At 35.7% G+C, this 20,413-nt stretch overlaps 1 protein-coding gene across 5 annotated transcripts in view; it reads right to left on the bottom strand.

Moving 5' to 3' along the window:
- Nucleotides 1–20,413, bottom strand: part of HACE1 (HECT domain and ankyrin repeat containing E3 ubiquitin protein ligase 1) — a 107,145-nt gene that overhangs the window by 72,672 nt on the left and 14,060 nt on the right. For 2 of the 5 annotated variants that reach the window (XM_069599198.1, XM_069599201.1), the window contains exons 5-6: nucleotides 19,072–19,147; nucleotides 12,860–12,991 (exon numbers count right to left, since the gene is read on the bottom strand). In XM_069599198.1, the coding sequence (XP_069455299.1) occupies nucleotides 12,860–12,991; nucleotides 19,072–19,147 (208 nt within the window). The remainder of the gene's footprint in view (nucleotides 1–12,859; nucleotides 12,992–19,071; nucleotides 19,148–20,413) is intronic. The other 3 variants (XM_069599200.1, XM_069599202.1, XM_069599199.1) reach the window with 2 other exon arrangements.

Genomic DNA, 20,413 nt, shown 5'->3' with positions numbered 1-20,413 from the left:
CACTTTGCCAACAAAGGTCCATATAGCCAAAGCTATGGATTTTCCAGTAGTCACATACAGATGCTAGAACTGAACCATAAAGAAGGCTGAGCACTGAAGAATCAATGCTTTTTAACAGTGGTGCTGGAGAAGACTCTTGAGAGTCCCCTGGACAGTAAGATCAAATCAGTCAATTCTAAAGGAAATCAATCCTGAATATTCATTGGGAGGACTAATGCTAAAGCTCCAATACTTGACCACCTGATGCAAAGAGCCAACTCTCTGGAAAACACTGATGCTGAGAAAGATTGAAATTAGGAGGAGAAGGGGGCAACACAGGATGAGATGGTTAGATGGTATCACCAACTCAATGGACATGAGTTTGAGCAAACTCCAGGAGATGGTGAAGGACAAAGAAGCCTGGCATGCTGCAGTCCACAGGGTAGCAAAGAGTTGGACATGACTTAGTGACTAAACAACAACTGATTCACACACCAAAAACAAAAACAAAAACTGAGCAAAGTTAATAGTTATCCTAGAGAAAATGTTATTGTATTACACTACTTGACTCAGCAGTAAACAATATTTACTGAACTACATACAACAAAGGAAATCAGTCCTGGGTGTTCATTGGAAGGACTGATGCTGAAGCTGAAAGAAACTCCAATACTTTGGCCACCTGATGTGAAGAGCTGACTCATTTGAAAAGACTCTAATACTGCGAAAGATGGGGATGACAGAGGATGAGATGACTGGATGGCATTACCGACTTAATGGACATGGGTTTGGGTGGACTCCAGGAGTTGGTGATGGACAGGGAGGCCTGGTGTGCTGCAGTTCATGGGGTCGCAAAGAGTCAGACACGACTGAGCAACTGAACTGAATACTGTCTCACAAAAATTTGACATAATTAATTTTAGAAATGGGAAGATAATGAATGGGAAGAGGATTTAAATTAGTTAAATCCTCACTCACTCTAACAAGAAATGATTCAGTGATATCTAAAAGTCATAAATTAAGAAAGAACAATAGAAGAATATTATGTGGAAATAGATACAAGAAGAGAAGCTAAAAGAATTGAAAATTGTCACCTAATGATCATGAATTGAGAAAGAAGGGTATTTAAGGGAGTATAATTTTTTATTACAAAGATTTTGATAAAAAATATTTTAAGAGGTAAGCTATTCATATATTATTGCTATTTGAATTTACTTCTATTTCAGGAGGAATTAAAAAATCTATGTAAAAAAATTTTTTTTAAATCTATGTAATAGCAACATTATTATATTAAACTATATTATCAGCTATACAATTGTGAAACTCAGGAAGAGTGGTCAAGAACAACTCTCAAATATAAGAAAATAAGCACTTAGGTTATTATTTTATAAGGCAAGGCCCACTTGAACCTTTTGATTACGGTTTTTGCCTTTTTGACCTCTGACCAAGAAGCTGTGTTTGTGTAATCCAAATCTGAAGTGAGACAGATAGCAGCAATAATGTTCACTGACTGTTACAGAAAGCATATAGACAATAAGCCATCTCTCAAAAGGCACAGAAGAGATGAAGTCAATTACATCGAAAACACATATTAATATTCAATTGAGATGCAGCAACCAGAGAGGAGTTGAAATAAAGTAATTAACAAAACATATTATGCATTCATAAAAATTATATAACAGCTAAAAGTATATAATGATATATTAATAAAAATAACCTTGGCATGTGCTTGGACACTGTGCTAATAAGCATTTATCATTTCATTTATTGCATCCTGTGGGGAAGTTGATATTCTTCTCTCCAGTTTTACAAGTAGGAAACTCAGTCTCAAAGGGGTCAAGTAATATGCAACCCAATACACAAATAAACAGGGGAGCAGGGATTAACACCTAAATCCATGGTCATAACCACTAGACAATTTACCAAAAAACAAAAATTCTAATTTTTCTAAATTCAGAATAGTAAACAGAATTATGGTTAATCTGGAATATCTTCTTAAATTACATTAATTGTAGATGATCTAATAGTTCCCTATAAATATCTACTTAAGAGTCAAGCTCAAGGACCAACGTAAGTTATTTGTGTTTAGCTTTTAAATAATGCCATTTCTAAATCCACATAGTTTTCAAATTATTTCTGCATTTTTAAAATTTATACTGTTGAGTTCACAGTAAAATAAACTAGCCATTAAACTAACATATTCCTCTACAAAGTAGTAAGACAAACTTCAGGCAAATCATAGCAAGAAAGTATGATGCACAAGATGAACTGTAATACATTTCTATCATATCCTTGTACGTAGTAAATATTCTACAAATACATTAAAAATTCTGTTCTTAAGAAAGGAAAACAAGAAAGAAGAAAAAAACTCATCCAGTATTTTCTTTTATATTCATAAATCTTTCTGCTTTTCTAACAAAATTATCCCAATTAAGGGCCTCAAAATACACAACTATTAAAAGAAACATATATTTTCTAAAAGCTTCAATAGATCCCATGTAGATGAAATGTTGCCTGAAGACAAACAAGGAGAAAAACCCACTTCCCTCAGAGGAAGAATAAAAAAATACATAAAGGGATTTGAAGGTAAAGGGAAAAAAAAATGCCTTTCAGCACTGAAATGAGTGAAAAGTCATCAATCTTCGTAATTAAAAAAAAAAGTTCGCAGATTTCTTTTTGTAAAAGCTCTGTACCAGAAGGAGAAAGGATAATGCAGAATTCAATTATTGATTAAATTACATAATAAAAGGAGCAAGAAAGTCACATAACTTAAAAGTTTGTTTTTAAATTTCCAGTCTATGTTAAACTACCTATATGTATAATAACTCTGAAACAAGGAAAATTCAGTTGGAGGAAACTCTTGAGTATTTATTAAATTAAAAATATAAAAGGTCTTGAACAAACAATACTACTTAAGGATTTTAAATTATACAGAAGCACAAGGCAGGGAACCCTCCTACACTGTTGGTGGGAATGCAAACTAGTACAGCCACTATGGAGAACAGTGTGGAGATTCCTTAAAAAATTGCAAATAGAACTACCTTATGACCCAGCAATCCCACTGCTGGGCATACACACCGAGGAAACCAGAATTGAAAGAGACACATGCACCCCAATGTTCATCGCAGCACTGTTTATAATAGCCAGGACATGGAAACAACCTAGATGTCCATCAGCAGATGAATGGATAAGAAAGCTGTGGTACATATACACAATGGAGTATTACTCAGCCATTAAAAAGAATTCATTTGAATCAGTTCTGATGAGATGGATGAAACTGGAGCCGATTATAGAGAGTGAAGTAAGCCAGAAAGAAAAACACCAATACAGTATACTAACACATATATATGGAATTTAGGAAGATGGCAATGACGACCCTGTATGCAAGACAGGGAAAGAGACACAGAAGTGTATAACGGACTTTTGGACTCAGAGGGAGAGGGAGAGGGTGGGATGATTTGGGAGAATGACATTCTAACATGTATACTATCATGTGAATTGAATCGCCAGTCTATGTCTGACGCAGGATGCAGCATGCTTGGGGCTGGTGCATGGGGATGACCCAGAAAGATGTTATGGGGAGGTAGGTGGGAGGGGGGTTCATGTTTGGGAATGCATGTAAGAATTAAAGATTTTAAAATTTAAAAAATAAAAAACTAAAACCAAAAAAAAAAAAAAAAGAAAAAAAAAATAAATACAGTTTTTATCACCCTTAAAAAAAAAATGTAATAGGAAAAGCAGATTTATTTATGTAGCAGATGTGCTTAAAAAAAAAAAAAAAAGAAGCACAAGGCAAAATATAATTGAAGAAAATTCTGGATTCAGCTACTAAAATCCCCAAGAAGTTTTCAGTAACAGAAAAACAATCAGATACAATCGTTTATAAGAATGAGCACTATCAACATACACTTCTCTTAAAGTTACAAAAGAAAAAAAAATACAAACATTCAGAAATGGAAAGAAAATGGCAGAATACTGGTTAGAAAGATTTTGCATTTAAATAGTCCATTCTCCCTTATAGGAAAAATTGCAAAGTTTGTATGTGCTGGTAGGGGGGGACCACTTTAGCTGCAAGAGTCCCAGCACTGAACAAAATGGACAAACATCTGCCTTCATAAAGTTTACATTCTCAAGGAAAAGGAAAACAAAGGGACATAAGAAATAAAACATGTAGTGTGCTAGACACTGATTTAGTGCTATCAGAAAAACTGATAGGATTCTCTACGGCAGATCTGGATTCAATTTGTTTTAGCTAATTTCTCACCCCTAAGCCCCTACACACAAATACTTCTGTGAAAACTGCACTGCATCTGTTTAAAAGACTACAAGCTGTAAAGTCCAAAAACACAAAAATCATTGTAATTTACAATTGTCATAAGTTCCCGTTTTCAAAATTTCATGGCTTCTCATTTACTTGCAAAAATTAAGTTTAGCAGTTTACAATTTAGTAAACATGTAAAGGTATAGTAACATAAATATCTGTGACTGATAGCTGATTACCTATATCTTTCAAGTTAACATAACAATTTCAAGAACTACACTGAACTGAAATCATTTTATGTATCTAATATAGGTCAGGAAAATGTGCTTTTTAAATAATTCAGAACTTCAAATTCCCTGTCCAGCCCTCTTCCCTTTAAAACAACAACAACATCACACTATTCTCCTATTCCTAGGTAATCTACAATGGGAGTCTTCCTCCTTACAGAGTAAGAAACTGCTGGGAAGGAATCCTGAAAGAAAAGCATTGAAAGGGGATTTGCATATGGCCTTCAAGAAATCCATAAAAAGAAACTACACTTTCAACAGACTTCATGACCTTTCAAGTGATAAAACAACATCCTGAGTGGAAAACTAATGTGCAAACCTAATGTTTGGGTCAATCTCAAAAGTCATTTAATTGAAGGCAGCGACTAACCAAGACCACCTGTGCCCAATAAGCTGATAAATCACAAAGCAAGAAATCCAAGGCAGTTCTGCTTTATCAATGTCAACTCTCTGAACAACAATGATCAAAGTAAAAAGGAACAGATACTCAGTATTAAACCATAAGTAAAAATCTGAGTTGCTGTATTATCATTACTAAAGAAATGATAATCAAAAAACAAAAAAAGCATCTTTCATCTCTTATTAAAAGTAATTCTGATGACAGGACAGCAATGCACAAACAACTTATATACTAAATAAAATGGCCAACTCACTAATCAGTGACTGGTTTACACAGGTCTTCTCTAGAAACCTGTCCACCTAAGCCTATTGAGACTTTGAATCCATATGTAATATCGAGCAAAAATCAGTATTATCCAGTTGTGTTAGAAAAAAAAACACAGTAACAGAACTTTCTATTATATCCTCACATTTCTCAGAAGTGATGAAAGGAAAATCCTAACATCAGAATAAATAAAATTACTCTGACCCTAAAAACACACTCTGAAATGTTAAGTACATCTACCATTGTGCCTCAAGGCTGAATTCAGTTAATGTTTTTGCAAAAGCTTTCAATTAAGTTTGCATGGCTGTCCTATAATTCTCTGGATGAAAAGCTTGGAATCTGGCTAAAAATTTCAAGAGAGCTGACTGAACGTAATTGAACTGTTCCTTAACAAGCCTACAATTTTAGGAAAAAAAAATGCAGTCAGTTGTATCAAAGATCATCTACTCTAAGCATAGTTCAACTATCATTTCATGTTGCTTGTGAACCTTCATATCACTGTATAAATTTAGCACTATAAAATTTATTCTGATAAAAATAAAATGTCTTTTTTAAGTGAACTGAAATTAGTCCAAAAACTAATCCTTCTATATACTCTTACATAAAATTGAGACTGAACCAACTGACAGTTCTCCAGAGTTTCTAAATCCAAGTTATTCCAGGAAAACAGTAATCAACCATTTGTGGCAATTAAACATGTCAATAAATCTTAAAGACCTAAAGACAATGAAAAAAGTTATCAAAAAGTAAGTTCAACTCATTGTCAAAAAAACTGGAGTCAATTATACATATATCTTGCCCACGGACAGAGGAGCCTGGCGGGCTATAGTCCATGGGGTCACAGAGTCAGACAGAACTCAGCGACTATATCTTCATAACAATACTAGTTTTTTAAACTATACTTCTAAAAATGAGATTAAAAATCAAACAACACACTGAACCTAGCTTACTGCACAAGAGTAAATGAATTAAAGAGTTCAGGTAGTGATCCTTGTACTGTTTCCACAGATTCATATCATCAATAATAATGGCAATAATAGTACCAATACTATCATTACTCTTAAGTATCTTCCAAAGTGTTCACAACACTTTCTTTAATTATGTAATCAGTAGACAGAATATACCTTAGGAGATAGATAAGGATAGAAGAAGAAAAAAGTTGCCAGACTATATAGTAAGCCAGATGAATAATCAAATTCTCAAATGATTTTCTATTTGAAATCAATATCCACAGACAATACAATAATTCTGGTATTGTATAGCTCCCCTTCATGGATCACAGCCTGTCTTGATGAAGGGGCTGGTGTAACTTAATAAAGTGAAGAGCCATGCCATGCAGGGCCACCAGACAGACAGGTCATAGTGAAGAGTTCTGCCAAAATGTGGTCCACTGGAGCAGGGAATGGCAAACCATTCCAGTATTCTAGCCTCAAGAACCACGTGAACAGTATGAAAAGGCAAAAAGATATGGCACCAGAAGATGAGTTACCCAGGTCAAGAGGTGTCTAATATGCTACTAGGGAAAAGTAGAGGGCAATTAATAATAGCTCTAGAAAGAATGAAGTAGTTGGGCCAAGGTGGAAATGATGCTCAGTTGTAGATGTGCTGAAAGTGAAGTCTGATACTGTAAAGAAGGCTATTGCATAGGAACACAGAAAGATAGGTTTATGAATCAAGGCAAAGAGCTGACACATTGGAAAAGACCCTGATGCTGGGAAAGACTGACGGCAGAGGAGAAGGGGACACCAGAGGACGAGATGGTTGATGGTATCACTGACTCAATGAACATCAGTTTGAGCAAACTCAGGGAGATAGTGAAGAACAGGGAAGCCTGGCATGCTGCAGTTCATGGGGTTGCAAAGAGTCAGACATGAATTAGCAACTGAATAAATTAGATGTGGTCAAGCAGGAGATAATAAGAGCGGAGATCTACATCTTAGGAATCAGTGAACTAAAATGGACAGGAATGGACAAATTTAATTCAGATGACCATTATATCTACTACTGTGGGCAAGAATCCCTTAGAAGAAATGGAGTAGCCCTTATAGTCAACAAAAGAGTCCAAAATGCAGTACTTGGGTGCAATCTAAAAAATGACAGAATGGTCTCCGTTCATTTCTAAGGCAAACAATTCAACATCACAGTAATTCAAGTCTATGCCTCAACCACTGATGCCAAAGAAGTTGAAATAGACTAGTTCTATTAAAATTTACAAGACCTTCTAGAACTAACACCACAAAAAGATGTGCTTTTCATCAGAGGGGATTGGAATGCAAAGGTAGGAAGTCAATAGATACCTGGCAAGTTTGGTCTTGGAGTACAAAAAGAAGCAGGGCAAATATTAAGTGAGTTTGGTCAAGAGAATACACTGGTCACAGGAACCACCCTCTTCCAACAACACAAGAGACAACTCTACACGTGGACATCACCAAATGGTCAATATTAAAATCAGACTGACTATATTCTTTGCAGCCAAAGATGGAGAAGCTCTATAAAGTCAGTAAAAACAAGACCTGGAGCTGACTGTGGCTCAGATCATCAGCTCCTTATTGCAAAATTCAGGCTTAAATTGAAGAAAGTAGGGAAAACCAGTAGGTCATTCAGGTATAATCATCTTCCTTATGGTTATACAGTGGAGATGACAAACAGATTCAAGGGATTACATCCGGTAGACAGAGGGCCTGAAGAGCTATGGACAGAAGACTGGAACAATGTACACGAGGCAATGATCGAAATCATCCCAAAGAAAAAGATATTTAAGGCAGAATGGTTGTCTGAAGAGGCTTTACCAATAGCCGAGGAAAGAAGAGAAGTGAAAAGCTAGGAAGAAAGGGAAAGGTATACCAAACTGAATGCAGAGTTCCAGAGTATAGCAAGGAGAGGTAAGAAGGCCTTCTTAAATGAACAATGCTGAGAAATAGAGGAAAACAACAGAATGGATAAGACTTGAGATCTCTTCCAGAAAACTGGGGAAAGGGAACATTTCATGCAAGAATGAAGAATGGGCAGGATAAAGGACAGAAATAGTAAGGACCTAACAGAAGCAGAAGAGATGAAGAAGAGATGGCAAGAATCACAGAAGAACTGTACAAAAAAGGTCTTAATGATCTGGGTAACCACAATGCTGTGGTCACTCATCTAGAGGCAGACATCCTGGAGGTGAAGACAAGTGGGCCTTAGGAAGCATTACTATAAACAAAGCTAGTGGAGGTGATGGAATTCCAGATAAGCTATTTCAAATCCTAAAAGATGATGCTGTTAAAGTGCTGTACTCAGTGTGTCAGCAAATTTGGAAAACTCAGCAGTGGTCACAGGACTGGAAAATGTCAGTTTTCATTGCAATACCAAAGAATGTTCAAACTACTGTACAACTGCATTTGTTTCGCATGCTAGTAAGGTAACGTTCAAAATCTTTCAAGCCAGGCTTCAGCAGTATATGAACTGAGAACTTCCAGATGTACAGGCTGGATTTAGAAAAGGTAGACGAATCAGAGATCAAATTGCCAACATCTGTTGGATCACAGAGAAAGCAAGGTAATTCCAGAAAAACATCTATTTCTGCTTCATTGACTACACTAAAGCCTTTGACTTTGTGGATTACACTGTGGACAATTCTTAAAATGATGGGAATATCAAACCACCCTACCTGTCTCCTGAGAAACCTGTATGCGGGTAAAGAAGCAACAGAACTGGACATGGAACAACAGACTGGTTCAAAATTGGGAAAGGCGTAAGACAAGGCTGTATACTGTCACCCTCTTTATTTAAAATCTATGCAGAGTACATCATTCGATATGTTGGGCTGGATGAATCACAGGTTGGAATCAAGATGGCAGGGAAAAATATCAACAATCTCAGATGTGCAGATGATACCATTCTAATGGTAGAAAGTAAAGAGGAAAATAAAGAGCTTTCTGATGAGGGTGAAAGAGGAAAGCAAAAAAGCTGGCTTAAACTCAACATTCAGAAAACTAAGATCATGGCATCTGGTTCCATCACTTCATGGCAAACAGAAGGGAAAAAAGTGGAAGCAATGATAGATTTTCTTGGGCTCCAAAATCACTGCAGATGTTGACTGCAGCCATGAAATTAAAAGACACTTGCTCCCTGGAAGAAAAGCCATGACAAACCTCTGCATATTAAAAAGCAGAGATGTCACTTTGACGACAAAGGTCCATATAGTCAAAGCTATGGTTTTTCCAGTGGTCATGTATGGATGTGAGAGTTGGACCATAAAGAAGGCTGAGTACCCAAGACTTGATGCTTTTGAATTGCAATGCTGGAGAATATTCTTGAGAGTCCCTTGGACTGCAAGGAGATGAAACCAGTCAGTCCTAAAGGAAATCAATCCTGAACATTCACTGGAAGGATTGATGCTAAAGCTGATGCTCCAATACTTTGGTCACTTGATGAGAAAAGCCAACTCACTGGAAAAGATCCTGATGCTGGGTAAGACTGAAGACAAAAGGAAGAGAGAGTAGCAGAGGATGAGACGGTTAGATGGCATCACTGACTCAATGGACATGAATTTGAGCAAACTCCAGGAGATAGTGAAGGACTGGGAAGCCAGGCACAGTCCAGGGGGTTGCAAGAGTCAGACCTGAAGTAGTTTAAAATCATAATGCTATTATGTCACAAGGACAAAAATGATCATACTGTACTCTTCAACTGACCAAACCACTTCCTTCCAGCAAGAGGATGAAAACATCCTTATCTTGATTTACCTCTAACAAAACAGATGCATCTATATGAAATCATGTCAAAAATTACTTGATTTCTTAATTATGACAAAATCAATCTTTCTTCCAAATCTTTTATCTGTAAAAAAAAGTAATGTAAATCTATAATTTATGTGTCATCAAAGCAAGAACACAGTATTCAATCATAAATTCTACAAAGCTTTAGAGCTCTTAGCCAGTTCAAAATCTTTTCATGCATTCTTGAGATTTTCCCTAAAGTGAGATTAAAAGGTAAATTTCAGAGCATTTCTTTATAATATCATCCTCTTTAATTTGAAAAGAGCTTATATGCTTTAAAAAATATTTTTAATGGAGCTTCTTTTCCTCTCTAAAGTTTTACATTTTATAAAATATGTGTGCATGCTCAGTCCTGTCCAACTCTTTGCGACTCATGCACTGCAGTCCACCAGGCTCCTCTGTCCATGGAATTTCCCAGGCAAGAATACTGGAGTGGGTTGCCATTTGCTACTCCAGGGGATCTTACCAACCCAGGGATCCAACCCACATCTCCTGTGTCTCCAGCACTGGCAGGTGGATTCTCTACCACTGAGCCTCCTGGGAAGCCCCATAAAATACATAATCAATATATAGTATTAATTCTAAACTTAAAAATAGAATCTTAAAACCTATGTGGACTGGTATATGTCTACATGGACATAAGTTCTGAAGACCTTTTAATGAGTTTATGCAAAAGTTAACTACTTTGAGACAACACAAAGGCCATTTGCATTTGCTGATACCTGACAAAGCATTTTAGACTTTGTTCAACTTATGGAAAGATATACAGTTAAAAGCAAAATCAATAATCCCTACACCCTGTAGTAACTTATATCTCAGAGCCCTTAAATCAAATTCAACTTAAGATAAAAGAATATGCTCATCCACTAAGATTTGAACAGGTCTCAGAAATACATTATGACAATAGGTAATATTAACACAACTATCAACACAGATTTTTAGAGGTGGAATTCCGTCTGAAGGCTGGGAAATGGACTAATTTTTCAAGGTTCCTTCTTGCCCTAATTGAAGGATTAAAAATATATACAATGAATTGGAAAACAGTGCTAAACATTCCCTTTGTGTATGATCCTCGCCGGTAACTATAATGGACCAAATATAAAGGAAACTTACTCACTAATACAATCAACCACAAGTCAACGTGGCTTTTTACACTCGTCCTCCTATACTATATCTGCAAAATCTCACCCTGTGAAACCTATCACCACCATGAACTCAGGCCACCTATAAATCTGAAAATACAGTTCTTCAAAGGCCATCTGACTATGAGCAATTCTCCCTTACTCTACCACACCTGCTTTAGGTTGTAAACCATATGGAGTGTATTATACTAACTACTCTTCAATAACTTCAGTAGGCAATTCTAAATTTTCAATGTACCCTGTAATGCACATGTTTTGAACCAAGGTTTTCTGAGTAATTTTTGCTTCTTCACTGGCTCAAGGCACCTAAAATTAGCTTTTGTAGATAATTCCTAATTTGAATTTAGTCTTTTTACTACACACGTTACTGGGCAACAGATACAGTTTACACTCTTAGTAAATCATATGCCACTCATTTGCTTCAGCAGAGTGTTTAATATTAAAGCAGGTGCTTTTCTGTCGAGTAAGAGCTACCAGCAGGACTCTAACAGGCAACAGTTGCTTACTAGGGCCTGTCAAGACTAGAAGATTTTAGAAGATTTTTTCCCCCACCCAGAATACTTCTTAAATTTAGTAATACTGACCTGCAGAAAGTAAAAAGTAATGAAAAGGAATAATCCTGAAAACACTGAATTAGTTTTCAGATGATAAAAGACAAAAAAATAATAATGAACACTGATGTTCAGAAGAAATGCCAGGGAAGAAAAAAATATTCATGTATCTCTTTTATCCAACTCTTATTAAACATATGACAATGTCAACTTTGAGCTCACTACCTTAAAGAAGTGCAATATTTTGTGAATTGAGGTTGTACATAAAGCATCTTAGTATATAGGAGCCAACATCCTGAACTCAGGTTAAGAAAAAAGTGTTTGCAAAGACAGAAATCCAGATTCCACTAAGAATTTTTCCAACAAAAACATTAGACCCAGAATGTGTACAAAATAATAAACATAAACTATGTGTCTTTGTAGATGCTGGTAGTGTTTTTTTTGTTTTCAGTTGGTTTTTTATTTTAGTTAGCAAATAAATAATATTCTATTATCCATAATGTTAAATGTGGGAAAAAAAATGAAAGCAACCAGGATATGAAATTATAAAACGCAGAAAGTCAATCTAAAATCTTAAGCTAACAATCTTTAAATAAGGTAGCAGTCTCCTAATGAGAAAGAAAACTATTAGCAATTTTAAAAGCCAAATGTTTATACATAGGCATAACAGTAAAGTTTTGCCATAAAACAAATGCATGATTTTAGAAATCAAAAGTAAGAAAGGAAACAGCTGTGATTCTAGTACTTATATAGTACTTATATGCCAAGGGAGTAGAAAAATATGATAACCCAAGTTGAACTATTTAAGCCAAGCTGGAGTTTACTCTCTTCATGGTCTAATTCCAAAACTTGAGGCTTAATGGTAAAAACATGAAAATGGTAAAAAAAAAAATGAAATAGTTGTTTGATAAAACTGACAACAGAATAAACATTATAAACTTAAATTATTTGTTAATATTTAAGATTTAAAGCATACAGCTAATAAATATGAATCAAAAATAAAACTGAAATCCAAATTACATTAAACATATTTTAAAGCACTATTTTCTGTTCCCTTTATCCACAAAGAATATACTAATCAGAAGTGCACATGATGCAGAAAATGTTTTAAGATTTTGCTTTATGTTTCCAATTATGCACAGCAAAAAGCTTTTCATGAATTCAAAGTTTAAAAAAAAAAACAAAACACATGCAACTTAAAGTCCTTAAGGCTTAATTTACCGTCTTGTGACCATTCTGGCAGGCCACATGCAGCGCTGTCTGCCCCATCGCGTCCTCAACATCGACATCACTGACGTGTTGTACTAGGTCATGGAGTAGTTCTGTCCGCCCATTCACAGCCAGCCAGTGTATCTGTACAGCCATTTAGTTACATAACATTTATACAGGAGTATTTCATATAAAAACAGCAAATAAATAATGCAATTATTTCTCAACTGTGAGCACTACATGCATACCAAAGATTAAAATTTAAGCCAATATAATTTTTTCCTATATGTTAAATGTGGGAAAATATGTATCAGGATATAGGTTATACAGTCATGTATTTCAAAATCAAGCATTTCAATGTTCAAAGTAATTAAAAATCCTAAACTGAGGATCACTAATACTCTGCTTCTTAGATGACCATGGACTGTATGTATCTCTAGAGAAGAGGTACTAAAAGTTTTCCCTTCCCCAGAAACAAACATAAGTTAAAAAGTAATCAACACAGTAGGGGTCATATTCTTTATTTCCTATATTTTACATATAATGCATAAAACATACATAAATAACATACATCGGGAGGATAAAAAATATAAAACACCTAGAAGTCTACAACTCAAAGATAATGTTATAACTTTGGTTTATGCTGTCCACGCATTTTTCATCTGCCTTTTTTCCATTAAAAAAAATATATCATGCAACTTGTTTTAAAATGATAGCTTTGAACCCAAGCACCAGCTCCTACTTCTTCCCACACCACTGAAATGACAATAAAGGGTACTTTTTCTTAAACAACTGATCTATTAAGATAATGGAGGAGGAAATGGCAACCCACTCCAGTATTCTTGCTGGGAAAATCCCATGGACAGAGCAGCCTCCCAGACAACAGTCCAAGGGGTTGCAAAGAGTCGGACACTACTGAGCAACTGAACATGCACATTAAGATAAAGAACAGGAGAGAACACAATAGCAACACATTTTGGAAGCTTTTGTCTGCTTTGTCAGAACAGAAAGATGATCCCTAAGCCAGTAAAAGAGAACACTAAGAAGGAAAATTGAGATCACAGAACTCCCCAAAAGCTCAAGAATAGGTAGCAAGCACCCTGCAGTGTCTCTTGGTTACATATAACTTTTGTATGACCCACGAAACCAAAAGATCCGTGTGACTAGCTTTACTGCAGTATTCATTTTATTAACATGCTCAGGAACAGAACCTGCAGCATCTCCGAGGTAGGTATACAAATAAAAACCCAAAACAAGAGAAAGGCAAAGGCATCTCCAGGATGATGGTGAAGAGATATTCCAAATAACACTGTACAGCAAGCCAAGAAATCAATCAGCAGTCTCCGTAACAGACTCCCTCAAAACTATTCAAGATGAAAGGTAGTGAACATACGTTATGAGGATATTTACAAAGTTCAGGGAAACTCTAGTAAAGAACTGACAATACACATTTAGAAAACAAAATTCTGAACTGCAATGAAGAGAGAAACAGAAAAGATATATGGATTGAAAAGGAAAAGCTATAATTATCTTAATTTGCAGATGATATGATTATCTATGTGGAAAATCCTAAGGAGTCTACCAGAAACTCCTAAATTAATCAAGTGAGTTCAGCAAGGTCACAAGATATGTGATCAACACATAAAAAGCAATTGTATCTCTATGTACCATCAAGGAACATGCAAAATTTAAAATAATGTTACTTACAATTGCTACAAAGAAAATAAAATATCTAGCTATACACTTAAACCTTGCACAAGATCTGTAAGCTGAGCAACATAAAATTCTAATGAAAGAAATCAAAGACTTAAATAAATGGAGAGACATACTGTGTTTACAGACTGGAAGACTCAACATAGTAAAGATATCAATTCTCCCCAAATTGATCTATAGGCTTAATGCAATTCCGATTTAAAACATCTCAGCAGGGTTTTTCATCATGGACACGTTTATTCTAAAATTTATATGGATGGGTGAAAGAACCAAAGTAGCTAACACAATCTTGACAAAAATGAAGTGGGAGGAATTACTCTACCTGATCTTAAGGCTGTATAGCTAGAGTAATCAAGACAACGTGATAATGGCAAACGCACAGAGAGTGGAACAGAACTGAGGGCCCAGAAATAACCCTGTACAGGGACGCCTAAAACATTGTTGAGAGAGATACAAAGCTAATTTCACACAGGAAGTATGTAGTCTTTACAACAAATAGTGCGAGAGTAACTGGAATCCATAGGTAAAAAAATGAGCCTTGACTTTAGCATCACAGACAAATATTAGCTCAAAACAGATCATAGGCTTAGATATAGAATGTAAAATTATAAAACTTTTTGAAAAAGGTAAGAGAAAATCTTTAGGCTCCACAGCAAGGTAAAGAGTTTCCAAACTAGACACCAAAAACACAATCCATAAATGTAAAAACTGATACACTGAACTTCATCAAAATTTAAAACTTTCACACTACAAAAGACCCAGTTAAGAGTTTGAAAAGGCAAAGTAAAGATGGAGAGAAAATATTTGCAGGTCACATACCTGACAAAGGTTTGGTATCTCCAAAATACAAAGAATTCTTAACAACTCAAAAAAAAAAAAAAAAACCAGAAAATGGGCAAATGACTTGAACTCATTTCACAAAATAGGATATAGAGATGGCAAATAAAACACGAAAAGCTGTTCAACATTGGCAATTAGGTAAATGCAAATTAAAACCATAATGAGATATTACTACATACACACCTATCAAGATGACTAAAATAAAATACAGTTACAACACCAAATGCTGGCGAGAATGATAGAAAACTAATCATTCATATGGTGCAGGTGGGAGTACAAAATGATACAGTGAGCCTGGAAAAGCTTTCCAGTGCATTTTAAAACTAAATATGAAACTACCATACAACCTAGCAACTGTATTCCTGGGCATTTTACTCCCTAAAACATGAAACCTTTATGTTCACACAAAAACCTGTACACTATGTTCATGGCAGTTTTATTCCCAATAGGCCCAAACGGGAAACAACCCAGTGTCTTTCAACAGGTGAATGGTTAAACAATCAGTGGTACATCTACACCAATTAGTCAGCAATGTAGAGAAATGAATTATTAATACACATAATCAAGATCCATCCCCATGGAATATGATGAGCACACAAAGCCCATTCCTAGTATGATTCCATTTATATTACATTCTTGAAATGACAATATTTTAGAAATGAAGAACAGATTACTGATTGCCAGGGTTAGGCATGGGATGAAGGAAAGGAAAGGTGTGGTTATAAAAGGAAATAAAAAACATCTTTTTGGAGTTGGAAATACTAAGAATATTGACTGCGGTAGTGGACACACAGACCTATAAAGGTAGTAAATCTGTCTAAAACTTAACATACATAAACAGGTAAAAGTGGATACACGTTAAACTGGAGAAATCTGAATAACATAAATTATATCACTGTCAATATCCTGGTTATAACATTATACTATGGTTTTATAAAATGCTACCATTGAGGAAAACTGTGCAAAATATACAGAGGATTTCTTTGTATTATTTCTTACAACTGCATATGAATCTACAAGTATCTCATTTTTTGAAAATACAATTATTAATCACATGAGAAACAAAATGCTATGAGAGAAAGAAAAGCAACTATAGGGACTTCCCTGGCAGTCCAATGGTTAAGCCTCTGCACTCCCAGGGCAGGGGACATGGGTATGATGCCTGGTCATGGGACTAAGAACCCACATGCCACAAAACACAGCGTTCTCCCCACCCTCAAAGAGCAACTGTAGTAAACTTTTTGGCCTAACTATGAACAGTTTTTATTTAGCCAAAAAATTAGAATAGTGAAAAATGATCTAACAAAAATTACAGTTCTACTGGATGGGTGTGAGAGAAATGTGCTTGTACATGATGGGATAAGAGGAGGTGAGGCTAAAAGAGAAACACTTAACTTCATATTCCAGAAAGGCAATAGGTGATGCCTAAAACTGAAAAGTCAAAAAGCAGTAATACTAGCATGTTATTTAGAATTAGGGAAACAAAATTTTTAAATCTATTAAAATAACTGAGAAAAGTTGACTGTGGAGTGAGAAATTTGGAAGCTGAGGAGGAAGGTAAAAAGAATGTTACAAAAGACCTAGATGTGAAACCAGACACTATAAAACTCCTAGAGGAAAACAAAGGCAGAACACTCTCTGACATAAATCACAGCAACATCTTTTTGATCTACCTCCCAGAATAATGGAAATAAAAAATAAATAAATGGTGCCTACTTAAACTCAAAAGCTTTTGCACAGCAAAGGAAACAAAAAATACAAATGAAAAGACAGCTAGCAAATTGGGAGAAAATATTTGCAAATATTTGTGACTGATAAGGGATTAGTCTCCAAAATTTACACACAGCTTATGACATTTAACAGCATCAAAACAAACAACCCACTCAAAAAATACACAGGAGACCTAAATAGACATTTCTCCAATGAAGACATACAGATGGCCAATAATCACATGAAAAGATGTTCAAAACTGCTAATTATTAGAGAACTGCAAATCAAAACTATAACTATCATCAAAAAAATCACAAACAATAAATGCTGGAGAGGGTATGGAGAGAAAGGAACCCACCTACATTGTTAGCAGGAATATAAATTGGTACAGCCACTATGGAGAAGAGTATGGAGGTTCCTTTAAAAACTAAAAATAGAGCTACCATATGACACTGCAATCCCACTCCTGGGCATATATCCAGAGAAAAACATGATCTGAAAGGATACATGCATCCCAATGTTCACTGCAGCACTGTTTACAACAGCTAAGAGGGGAAGCAACCGAAATGTCCACTGACAGAGGAATGGATAAAGACGTAGTAAATATATACAATGGAATATTACTCAGCCATTAAAATGAATGAAATAATGCCACTTATAGCAACACAGATGGGCCTAGAGACTGTCATACTGAGTGAAGTAAGTCAGATAAAGAAATGTCATATGACATCCCTTATATAGGAAACCTAAGAAAGAAATGATACAAATGAACTTATTTACAAAACAGAAAGACACTCAGACTTATAAAAGGAACTTATGGTTGCCAGGAGGGAAGGGATACTTAGGGAGTTTGAGATGGTCATGTATACATGCTATATTTAAAATGAATAACCAACAAGGGCTTACCATATAGCACTTGGAACTCTGCTCAATGTTATGTGGCAGCATGGGTGGGAGAGAGGTTTAGGGAAGAAAGGGTGCATGTATATATAGCCGAGTCCCTTTGCTGTTCACCTCAAACTGTCACAGCATTGTTAATCGTCCATGTGTGTATGTATGCTCAGTTGCTCAGTCATTTTCAACTTTTTGCAGCCCCATGGACTGTAGTCTACCAGGCTCCTCTGTCCATAGAATCTTTCAGGCATACTGGCGTGGGTTACCATTTCCTACTCTAGGGGATCTTCCTGGCCCAGGGATTAAACCCGCGTCTCCTGCATCACTTGCACTGGCAGGTGGATTCTTTACCCCGTGCCACCTGGGAAGCTCTGTTAATTGGCTACACCCCAGTACAAAATAAAAAGTTCAAAAGAAAAAAAAGAGAATGTTTATTTTTTTTCAGGCTAAGAGTGTCATAAAGTAGATGTATATTTATTTGACATAAAATGCCATACATTCACAGGCCTTACAATTCATCTATTTAAAGCATACAGCTTACTGGGTTTTCGTATATTCAGAGTTTTGCAATCATCACTACAGTCAATTTTAGAACATTTTCATTTCCCCCAAAGAAGCCCTGTACCCATTAGCACGCCCATTTCCTGAGATGGATACAGAAGATACATGTCTCACTCTGACTCTGCCACCTGGGTGAAGAAACTCATCCACTGCCTTCAGTTTTTCTTACTGATATTCTTCTGCTTTTTCCCCATAGGACTCTTAGAGGCAATGAATTTTGACAGTAGTTGGGAGACAGTATAGGCAACATAACCAAACATCACATCATTCTTATGCCTCACTTTTATCATTTTGCTGAGTTCAGAACAAATCAAGTCTAAATATTTCACCCTTAACATCAATATGTATAAATTGGCTGAGAAGTATACCTGAAATCATTCTGTATCTTCTCAATTACTACAAAGAAATAACTGCAGAAATATTTGTACACTTTGCATTACTATTACTTTTGATATTATTTTCTCAAAGTATTTCTAAAATCTCAGACAAAAACTCTTAGCACTTACTGCAGTAAGACCTTCATTATTACAAATGTTGACATCAGCACTGTATTCTAATAATTTACTCATGCATTTCTTTTGCCTGAAAAGAAAGAGACAGTGAAGACAACTGTTACTAGAAAAATAAACAAATGAAAATTATTTTACTGAAATATTAACTACACTCAATATTAACTGATAGCAAATAACCTGTATCTGCAATATTTAAATAAATACTTCAATAAATAAATGTAGCATATGAAACAAAATTGTTTCTATGACTCAAAGATAATAGGATTTTAAAAGGGCAAAATGAGGTTTTAATGCCACTGGGACAAATTCATCACTGAAAATGCTATGAAATTTCTAGTGTTGACAGAATATTTGAAATAGTAATCTTCATTAAAAATGTAAGACATTCATAAGCCTAACAGAAGGGGAATGGATAGAGTAAAATGATGTCTCAATGAATGCTATATCCTATATTCTTGACTGTATAATATTTAAAATACTAAGATGAGTTGTAAAAAATAACAAATTAATAAAATAGCTATCTATTCATACCCTTACCCACTTTTTTTTCAGCTTTTTTACTGTAGTAAAATACACATAACATAAATTTATCATCTTAACCATTTTTAAGTGTACAGTTCAGTGATATTAGGGTTCCCTGGTGGCTCAGACAGTAAAGAATCTGCCTGCAATGCAGGAGGCCTGGGTTCAATCCCTGGGTCAGGAAGATCCCCTGGAGAAAGGAATGACTACCCACTCCAGTATTCTTGCCTGGAGAATTCCATGGACAGAGAAGCTTGGCAGGCTACAGTCCATGGGGTCGCAAAGAGTCAGATACGACTGAGCGACTAACATCTGATCACTTGATCAGCAATATTAAGTATATTCATATATTGTGCAACCACCATCACCATCCATCTCAAGAACACTTTTCAGCTTTCTGAAACTCTGCATCCATTAAACAGTAACTCCCCATTCCCTCTCTTGCTAGTTCCTGGCAACCACTATTCTACATTTTATCTCTACAATTTGTCCTTATCTAAATGTCTCACAGAAGTAGAATCATACAGTTTGTCTTTTTGTGACTGGCTTATTTCACTTAGTATAATCTCCTCAAAGCTCATCCATGTTGCCACATACAACATGGATATAGAATTTCCTACCTTTTAAGGGGCTTCCCAGGTGGTGCCAGTAGTAAAGAACCTGCCTGCCAATGCAGGAGATGTGAGAAACACGGGCTCAATCCTTGGGTTGGGAAGATCCCCTGAAGGGCATGGCAACCCACTCCAGAATTCTTGCCTGGAGAATCTGATGGATAGAGGGGCCTGGTAGGCTACAATCCACAGGGTCGCTCAGA

The sequence above is a fragment of the Ovis canadensis genome, chromosome 8 (genome assembly GCF_042477335.2).
Source record: "Ovis canadensis isolate MfBH-ARS-UI-01 breed Bighorn chromosome 8, ARS-UI_OviCan_v2, whole genome shotgun sequence".
NCBI lineage: Eukaryota > Metazoa > Chordata > Mammalia > Artiodactyla > Bovidae > Ovis > Ovis canadensis.
The sequence above is the reverse complement of the archived record's forward strand: the minus strand, read 5'-3'. Positions and strand labels throughout refer to the sequence as shown.